This window comes from Dendropsophus ebraccatus, chromosome 12 (assembly GCF_027789765.1).
Source record: "Dendropsophus ebraccatus isolate aDenEbr1 chromosome 12, aDenEbr1.pat, whole genome shotgun sequence".
Taxonomy (NCBI): domain Eukaryota; kingdom Metazoa; phylum Chordata; class Amphibia; order Anura; family Hylidae; genus Dendropsophus; species Dendropsophus ebraccatus.
Genome location: NC_091465.1, coordinates 86,298,228 through 86,308,227, shown reverse-complemented (window position 1 = coordinate 86,308,227; position 10,000 = coordinate 86,298,228). Strand labels below are relative to the sequence as shown.

At 49.8% G+C, this 10,000-nt stretch overlaps 1 protein-coding gene across 12 annotated transcripts in view; it reads right to left on the bottom strand.

Annotated features, from left to right (window-relative positions):
- The window catches only part of EIF4G3 (eukaryotic translation initiation factor 4 gamma 3), a 42,236-nt gene that overhangs the window by 27,914 nt on the left and 4,322 nt on the right, over positions 1 to 10,000 (bottom strand). For 11 of the 12 annotated variants that reach the window (XM_069946862.1, XM_069946864.1, XM_069946865.1 and 8 more), the window contains exons 2-3: positions 1,188 to 1,266; positions 740 to 871 (exon numbers count right to left, since the gene is read on the bottom strand). In XM_069946862.1, the coding sequence (XP_069802963.1) occupies positions 740 to 871; positions 1,188 to 1,266 (211 nt within the window). Of the gene's footprint in view, positions 1 to 739; positions 872 to 1,187; positions 1,267 to 2,477; positions 3,128 to 10,000 lie in introns of those variants that run through there. The other variant, XM_069946870.1, reaches the window with a different exon arrangement.

Here is a 10,000-nt window from a genome sequence, read left to right as displayed (position 1 = left end):
CTCCTTAGTTGTCCCGGCTGTGTGTCTCCTCTTTAGTTGTCCGGCTGTGTGTCTCCACCTTAGTTGTCCCAGTTGTTGGTTTTGGGTCATTGTGCGCTGGGAGACCCGGCCACCACCCATCCTCACTGCTCTTACTGAGGGAAGGAGGTTGTTGTATCTGGTGATACATGGCCCCATCCATCCTCCCTCCTATACACTGCAGTCGTCCTGTCCCCCTTGCAGTAAAGCCCCCATCGTATGAGGTTTCCCCCCCGATGCTTCACGGCTGGGACAGTGTTTTTGGAGTTGTTCTCATCCTTCTACCTCCAGAAGTGGAGTTGATACCAGAAAGTTGTATTTTGGTCTCATCTGATCACATGACCTTCTTCCATGTCTCCTCTCCATCACCCAGCTCTCTTCAGGTCAGTGACCAGGTCTTTCCCTGTAGTTCTGGGCTGACTCCTGACCTTTATCAGAATCCTCCTTACCCCACGAGGTGAGATCTTGCATGGAGACCCAAACCGAGGAAGGTGATAGTCATCTTGTGTTTCTTCCATCTCCTAATAATTGCACCAATAGTTCTTTCCTTCTCCCCAAGCTGCTGCCTATTGTCCTGTGGCTTATCCCAGCTTTGGGATGGAGGGGCGACTATTACATAGAGGGCCCCACAACTCTACTGTGCCACTCCTGAAATGCTCTGCACTGCTCACTTGGTATACCCTGAACTGCTGTTGACCCTGTGACCACCGCTGCCTCTTACCTGTGAGAGTCCTGGAGAAGACGCATGTCCTGGTGGGGTTGCGGCCAGGTTGGGATGGCCCTTGGTCAGGTCATGGGTGGAGTACGGGGAGGGGGCCGGGGGCCCGGGCTGTCTCGCTACCTGTGCAGCAACCTGCAGAAAAGAGAACAGTGAGACTAACCCTGGGACCTCCAGAGTATCATCTACTGACCAGACAGAAGGGGCAGCACCGAGCACAGAACGGACCCGATCCCATTGATCCCAGGTGAACAGGGTCAGCAATTCTAATGCCTCTCCTTCCTGCACGAATACAATGTGACAAATCCTCAGCTGTGTCATTAGGAAAAGGTCAGTAATGCCTGACAGTAATGCAACATGTGACCATCTAAAACCCCTGTATGTGGACCCCCATCTATGAGATGGCAGACACTGATGATAACAGGGATGTATGGGTCCCGGACATACTTACAGTGCTGTAGACGGCAGAGACGGCGGAGGGGGAGAAGATGCGCTCATCCAGGCCCTGCGGCAGCGCCCCCCGGGAGAGGCTGGTGCGGGGGTTAAGGAAGATTCAGAGAGAGGAAATGCTGGCACCTCGGCTGCCAGAGAACACAATGGGGCAGCCGGGTGCCAACCCCTGCCTGCAGGGCACAATGGCCGCCTTGTCTCCTCACCATTCATAAGACAGGACCAGCAGAACCAAGCCTGGCGCACTGCCCACAAGTCACTGAGAGGAGGCGGCGGCTGCTGCCACCCTGCGCCAGGACTCCCCCTGCTGGAGGGGTCATTCTGCCCTTTCTGAGAGCGGGACAGTGTTTTCTGGTGAGCTGGGCCCCACCCTGACCATTCTGTACCCTGTGTACCCCCATCCTATGTGCTCACAACCCTGAGCGCCCTCCACCGTTTTTGCCCCCATGCTCAGTGCCATCCGTATTTAACCCCCTCAATCTGCCACCCCACATACCCGCTTCCATGAGTGCCCCCCACCCGGCGGATCTCACCTCCGCACTTTACAATGTGTCAACAACTGGCAGGAGGCAAGATGCAGCAGCGCTCGTCCAGTGACAGCTCCCGGCAGGACAGACTGGGCCTTCTATTCCAGTGGGGATCAGTCACATGGGTGAGTGGTGGGGGGCCGGCTTCCCTCCAGCTGCAGTAGCCCCCCCTTCCCCCCCGCCTCACATCAGAATGGTTTTGGCTGAGCTAAGCAGCGTGTCAGGAGCCGGATCAATCCACTGCAGCAGAGAATGGGGGTGGGCACAGGGGCTGGGCATCAGATGGCACGCATCAGCCTGGGGCACTATAATAACCAGATATACTAGACTTGGCCGGGTACATCATGTGAGCGCTACAGCACTAGACCACCCGAGCTATATAATAGGTCAATGTAAGGTACAGCAATCAATAAAAGAAGCCCTGGGCATAGAGACCAAAAGCCCCCCGGGCACACATGGCACAGAGACCGGAAACACCCTCCTCCCCACAGGCACACAGAGATCGGAAACCCCCTGCTCCCACCGGGCACTACAGCACACAGAGACCCCCTCCTCCCACCGGGAACCACAGCGCACAGAGACCGTAAACCCCTTCCTCCCCACAGGAACACAGAGACTGTAAACCCCCTCCACCCCGCCAGACATCACAGGCTGAACCAATATGGCGGCCTCTGATGTGCAGAGAGGTTGGGTATAGATTGTAAGCTCTTCAGAGCAGCCATCAAAGCACACAATACACACAGGGCGGTCGGGCTCTCTCGTACCTGCACGTAGACCCCCGGCTTTCCCATCACAGCCGAATCCTCTCTGATCCTGTGTGTTGAGCGAAGACTGAGAGCGAATAGTCCAGATCCCTACAGCAGGGAGCTAAGAGGGATCATTCCTAACACAATGGGGACAGACAGATGGATCACATGACCAGAAGGCGGTGAGGCGGTGGGGGGAGCCCACAGTCAGGTACTCTCGGAGGGGGTCAAACCCGCAGTCAGGTACTCTCGGAGGGGGGAAAGCCCGCAGTCAGGTACTCTCGGAGGGGGGAAAGCCAGCAGTCAGGTACTCTCGGAGGGGGGAAAGCCCGCAGTCAGGTACTCTCGGAGGGGGGCAAACCCCCAGTCAGGTACTCTCGGAGGGGGGCAAACCCCCAGTCAGGTACTCTCGGAGGGGGGAAAGCCCACAGTCAGGTACTCTCGGAGGGGGGAAAGCCCACAGTCAGGTACTCTCTGAGGGAAAGCCCACAGTAAGGTACTCCCCTGGGGGGGATACGCAGTAAAGTACTCCCGTGGTGGGGCGGGTGGGGGGGGGATTTAGCCCGCAGTCAGGTACTCTCGGAGGGGAGCTCGGTAGATCTATAGTATCAGGGTCTCTGTGCTCAGTAGATGTGACTCATGTGAGTGCCTGGTAAGAAGTGACAGCCTCAGTCGCGGGCGGCACAGACATCATCCAGACACACAGAACGGGGTTACTCCAGGTCAGAACACGACGTCTTGTCAGGTGCTTCACATCCACAGCAGAGAACGTACACAGGAGGAAAACATTGCACAATAGAGAGCCGGGCCCCGGAACAACAACTACGGAGGGGATGGGCCCCTGAAACAGCAGCACCAACCAGAGGAACGGCGTCCCAAAACAGCAGCACCAACCAGAGGAACGGGGTCCCAAAACAGCAGCACCAACCAGAGGAACGGGGTCCGAAACAGCAGCACCAACCAGAGGAACGGGGTCCCAAAACAGCAGCACCAACCAGAGGAACGGGGTCCGAAACAGCAGCACCAACCAGAGGAACGGGGTCCGAAACAGCAGCACCAACCAGAGGAACGGGGTCCGAAACAGCAGCACCAACCAGAGGAACGGGGTCCGAAACAGCAGCACCAACCAGAGGAACAGGGTCCCGAAACAGCAGCACCAACCAGAGGAACGGGGTCCGAAACAGCAGCACCAACCAGAGGAACGGGGTCCCAAAACAGCAGCACCAACCAGAGGAACGGGGTCCGAAACAGCAGCACCAACCAGAGGAACGGGGTCCGAAACAGCAGCACCAACCAGAGGAACGGGGTCCGAAACAGCAGCACCAACCAGAGGAACGGGGTCCCGAAACAGCAGCACCAACCAGAGGAACGGGGTCCCGAAACAGCAGCACCAACCAGAGGAACGGGGTCCCGAAACAGCAGCACCAACCAGAGGAACGGGGTCCCGAAACAGCAGCACCAACCAGAGGAACGGGGTCCCGAAACAGCAGCACCAACCAGAGGAACGGGGTCCCGAAACAGCAGCACCAACCAGAGGAACGGGGTCCCGAAACAGCAGCACCAACCAGAGGAACGGGGTCCCGAAACAGCAGCACCAACCAGAGGAACGGGGTCCCGAAACAGCAGCACCAACCAGAGGAACGGGGTCCCGAAACAGCAGCAACAACTGGGGGGGGGATGGAGCCCTTGGAAGAACAACAACTCCTCTGGGGAAACAGGGCCCCGAAACAACAGCACCACAACACACCATTAACTGGGGGGACAGGGCAGAGGTTACTTAACAAGGGGGAAACCCCATATAAAACACAGCAAATCACATTGTGTTCTACTGCTGAGATCTGACTGCCACCAGAAAACCACAACCCCTCCTCCACACCGAGGGCGACCGCTCAGCTCAGATACATAAAACACAACGAGACTGACGGATAACTGTCAGCTCTTTAGCCAAGAAACATCAACAGGATCACATGACATGGGGGGCAGACAATTGTCAGCTCTTCAGCCAAAACACAGAGAGCAGCTCAGAGACGACTTCCTGGTGAACTCGTCCAAAGGTCGCAGCAAGAAACGAAAACAGAAAGTAACTGGATGAGTCATGAGGATTGAGCAACAGCGAAGCTAAATATAGGATGGGTCTGAAGCATCAGAGAATACAGCGTCACCGACCCCCGAAACATCACAGAATACAGCGTCACCGACCCCCCAAACACATCACAGAATACAGCGTCACCGACCCCCCAAACACATCACAGAATACAGCGTCACCGACCTCCCAAACACATCACAGAATACAGCGTCACCGACCCCCGAAACATCACAGAATACAGCGTCACCGACCCCCGAAACATCACAGAATACAGCGTCACTGACCCCCGAAACATCACAGAATACAGCGTCACCGACCCCCGAAACATCACAGAATACAGCGCCACCGACCCCCGAAACATCACAGAATACAGCGTCACCGACCCCCGAGAGACATCACAGAATACAGCGTCACTGACCCCCGAAACATCACAGAATACAGCGTCACCGACCCCCGAAACATCACAGAATACAGCGCCACCGACCCCCGAAACATCACAGAATACAGCGTCACCGACCCCCGAAACATCACAGAATACAGCGTCACCGACCCCCCAAACACATCACAGAATACAGCGTCACCGACCCCCCAAACACTTCACAGAATACAGCGTCACCGACCCCCCAAACACATCACAGAATACAGCGTCACCGACCCCCGAAACATCACAGAATACAGCGTCACCGACCCCCGAAACATCACAGAATACAGCGTCACCGACCCCCCAAACACATCACAGAATACAGCGTCACCGACCCCCGAAACATCACAGAATACAGCGTCACCGACCCCCGAAACATCACAGAATACAGCGTCACCGACCCCCCAAACACATCACAGAATACAGCGTCACCGACCCCCGAAACATCACAGAATACAGCGTCACCGACCCCCGAAACATCACAGAATACAGCGCCACCGACCCCCGAAACATCACAGAATACAGCGTCACCGACCCCCGAGAGACATCACAGAATACAGCGTCACTGACCCCCGAGAGACATCACAGAATACAGCGTCACCGACCCCCGAAACATCACAGAATACAGCGTCACCGACCCCCGAAACATCACAGAATACAGCGCCACCGACCCCCGAAACATCACAGAATACAGCGTCACTGACCCCCGAAACATCACAGAATACAGCGTCACCGACCCCCCAAACACATCACAGAATACAGCGTCACCGACCCCCCAAACACATCACAGAATACAGCGTCACCGACCTCCCAAACACATCACAGAATACAGCGCCACCGACCCCCCAAACACATCACAGAATACAGCGTCACCGACCCCCCAAACACATCACAGAATACAGCGTCACCGACCCCCGAGAGACATCACAGAATACAGCGTCACCGACCCCCCAAACACATCACAGAATACAGCGTCACCGACCCCCGAGAGACATCACAGAATACAGCGTCACCGACCCCCGAGAGACATCACAGAATACAGCGTCACCGACCCCCGAGAGACATCACAGAATACAGCGTCACCGACCCCCGAGAGACATCACAGAATACAGCGTCACCGACCCCCGAGAGACATCACAGAATACAGCGTCACCGACCTCCCAAACACACAGGAAAGCCCATCCTACGGGACAGTATCATATACTAACTAAAAAAAGAAACAGGGTTGGGGGGTTGACCCTGCCACACCAGGACAGAGTGTCATTATCCTGCCCCCCAGTGCCATGTCATTCTCCAGCATGTAGTAGATAATATGTAGATAATGATTGGGGGGGGTGATATGTAGATACTGATGTGGGGGTGTAGAGTGCGCATGTATATGTGTTGAGTATGTATATATATATATATATATATATATATATATATATATATATATATGTAGAGTGTGTGTGTATATATATATATATATATATATACATATATATATAGTGTGCATATATGTGTAGAGTCTGTGGGGACATGTATCATCCGGCGTACCGATGATTTTCGTCGGAAAGTGCCGATTTGCGCATTATTTTATTCGCAAATCGGCACTTTCCGCCGAGTATGCCGGGGGGCGGGGAGGGGGTGTGAAGCGGGCGGAACAGAGGGCGCGGACTCAGAGTCCGCGAGATTCACCATCCGTTCCGCCAAAAGATACGCCGAAAATCTACTCCAGTCCTCAGCTGGCGTAGGTTTTCGGCGGTGCGCACCAGAGCGCACGGGATTTATGTAGAGGCAATCCGCCATAGATGCGGGGACATTTATAAGTCCGGCGTAAAAAAACACCCGACTTAATAAATGTCCCCCTGTGTGTATATGTGTTATGGATAAAATGCCTCTTAGATAGAGAGATAGGAGATTTTCAAGACAGTGAGAGACTGTCGAAAAGTCGCATATTGATTTGCTGTGCTGCACTATTGCTTTGATACACCATATGATGGAATAAATTTGAATCACGTTTGACACGCATTGGAGTGGCCGTGGAGTATTTTCTGAACTGTAATTGTTTGGTCCGTGGTCAGGACCTATCTACGGGCACCCACACTACTGAAAGTAGTGCCACTTTGAGATTAAGTAAAGATAGATAGATAGATAGATACACACATTGGTATGCTTACACCTATATAATTTGCCTGCTGAAGACACCACCAGGTGTACAAAGATGGCACCTTCCCCTGAGACTACACCTAAGAGGTTTTCATTAAAGAGTCACTGTCATATATATTTTTTTTTTTTGCAGAAATCAATAGTCCAGGCGATTTTAAGAAACTTTGTAATTGGGTTTATTAGCCAAATCTGCCATTATCTGCATGTAAAAAGCCTTTTCCCAGGTCCCCCCCCCTCCTTCCTCTTTTTCATCCACTCTGAAAAATCTGAAAATTGTGACTTGTTGCAGGAGACGTCCCCTGTCTGCTCTATGGAGAGGGGAGGGGGGAGGGGGAAGGAGGGAGTTAGCCGGCAGCAGAAAGCAGATAACAGAGGATTACAGGCACGGAGCTGGGTGACAGCTGTAATCCGAGCTCAGACAGGTCACTGGTGACTGTCACAGGAGATATCAGGTGAGGGATTTGTAGATTAACTCTTTGTTGTCCTGTTTTGGTCTTTTCTTTAGCTCTCTCCATAGGAGAACAATTAAGACAGGGGGGAGAGCTTCAAACTGCTTTTTCATGATAAAAATGCATTTTTCGGATAATAAACCCAATTACAAAGTTTCTTAAAATCGCCTGGACTATTGATTTCTGCAAAAAAAAAATTCACGACAGTGACACTTTAAGTCCAAGAGGAAGAGCGGCCATAAGAAGAAACAACCAATCCTGAAGTGACCGCTCCACTATGGATGTTTGTGCCTTGCACACTGACCCGGCCAACTACATTAAAGGGGTAGTCCGGCGAAAAAAAATTATTCACAGAATAACACACATTACAAAGTTATACAACTTTGTAATGTATGTTATGTCTGTGAATGGCCCCCTTCCCCGTGTCCCACCACCCCCACCCGTGTACCCGGAAGTGTGGTGCGCTATACATTACCTGTCGCGTGCCGACCACGGTCTCCGATCGTCAGCAGTGACGTCTTCTTCGGGAGCTTGGCGGATCTTCCCGAGTGCCGGCCGCCCTCTGCAGCGTCATCCGAAGCTCAGCCGCGATTGGCTGAGCATAACTGTGCTCAGCCAATCGCGGCTGAGCAGCTGATGACGTATAATGCACCACACTTCCGGGTCTAGCGTGGGTGGGGGGAAACACGGGGAAGGGGGCCATTCACAGACATAACATACATTACAAAGTTGTATAACTTTGTAATGTGTGTTATTCTGTGAATAATTTTTTTTCGCCGGACAACCCCTTTAACAATTGTAACAATAAAGAGAGAAGTCTCTTACAGCTGAGCTGGATCTTCACCTATTTGGATGGGGGCAGACATTTGCAGAGGTACACATTAAATTACTGATCCAAAACACACACACACACACACATATATGTCTAGTGTGCATATGTGCCTGTGTGTAGTGTGCATATATATGTGTAGAGTGTATATATGTGTAGAGTGTATATATGTGTAGAGTGTATATATGTGTAGAGTGTATATATGTGTGGAGTGTATATATGTGTGGAGTGTACATATGGTAGTGTACATATGTACAGTATGTGTAGAGTGTGTGTGTATATATATATATATATATATATAGTAGTGTGCATATATATGTGTAGAGTGTATATATATATAGTAGTGTGCATATATATGTGTAGAGTGTATATATGGTAGTGTACATACAGTATGTGTGTAGAGTGTATGTGTACTGTGCATATAAATGTGTAGAGTGTGTGTATATATATATATATGGTAGTGTACATATATATGTGTAGAGTGTATATATATATATATATATATATATATGGTAGTGTACATATATATGTGTAGAGTGTATATATATATATATATATATATATGGTAGTGTACATATATATGTGTAGAGTGTATATATATATATATATATATATATATATATATGGTAGTGTACATATATATGTGTAGAGTGTATATATGTGTGTAGTGTACATATATATGTGTAGAGTGTACATATATATGTGTAGAGTGTACATATATATGTGTAGTGTATGTGTATATATATATATATATATATATATATATGGTAGTGTGCATATATAGGTGTAGAGTGTGCATATATACGTGTAGAGTGTATATATGGTAGGGTACATATATATGTGTAGAGTGTATGTATGGTAGTGAACATATATATATGTGTAGATATATATCTGTAGAGAGTATATATATATATATATATGTGTATAATGTATATATATGGTAGTGTACATATATATGTGTAGATATATATGTATAGTGTATATATATGTGTATATATATGGTAGTGTGCATATATGTGTAGTGTATGCATATATGTGTGCATATACAAATATATGTATGTATATATGTATGATAGGGCTGAAGTAGTGTGTGTGTGTGTGTGTATATATATATATATATATATATATATATATATATATATATATATGAAAAAATATAGTAACAAAGTGGTGGACCAACGCTAAGAGTTGTATCAAACAGGTGTTTTATTAATGTGCTAACACTAATTGGTGGGTAACCTCCATTGGGCAATCAGACCCTGACCCACACTTTGTGACCCTCTTGAAAATCGCTCCATTGCAGCAACACCATAAGCGTCTTGAACAGATCCAGGAGATCAACTAGACACGATCACAGCATTTGTAGTATCTTCAGCTACTGTACAGACTCTGCAGATGAGATCACGCTCCAACTATGGGCTATGAATTCCCGTGACTGAGCTGTTTGATCCAAGACCATCCCTGATGAACCCAGAAGACAACTATCTCTGTTGGGGGAAACGCGTCGGATGACGTTTTTGGACATAAAAACTTTATTAACCCATTAACAGCTAATTCACACAAACAATCACACAGTGCATACTGACCGATTGTAAGGGTGGTATTACA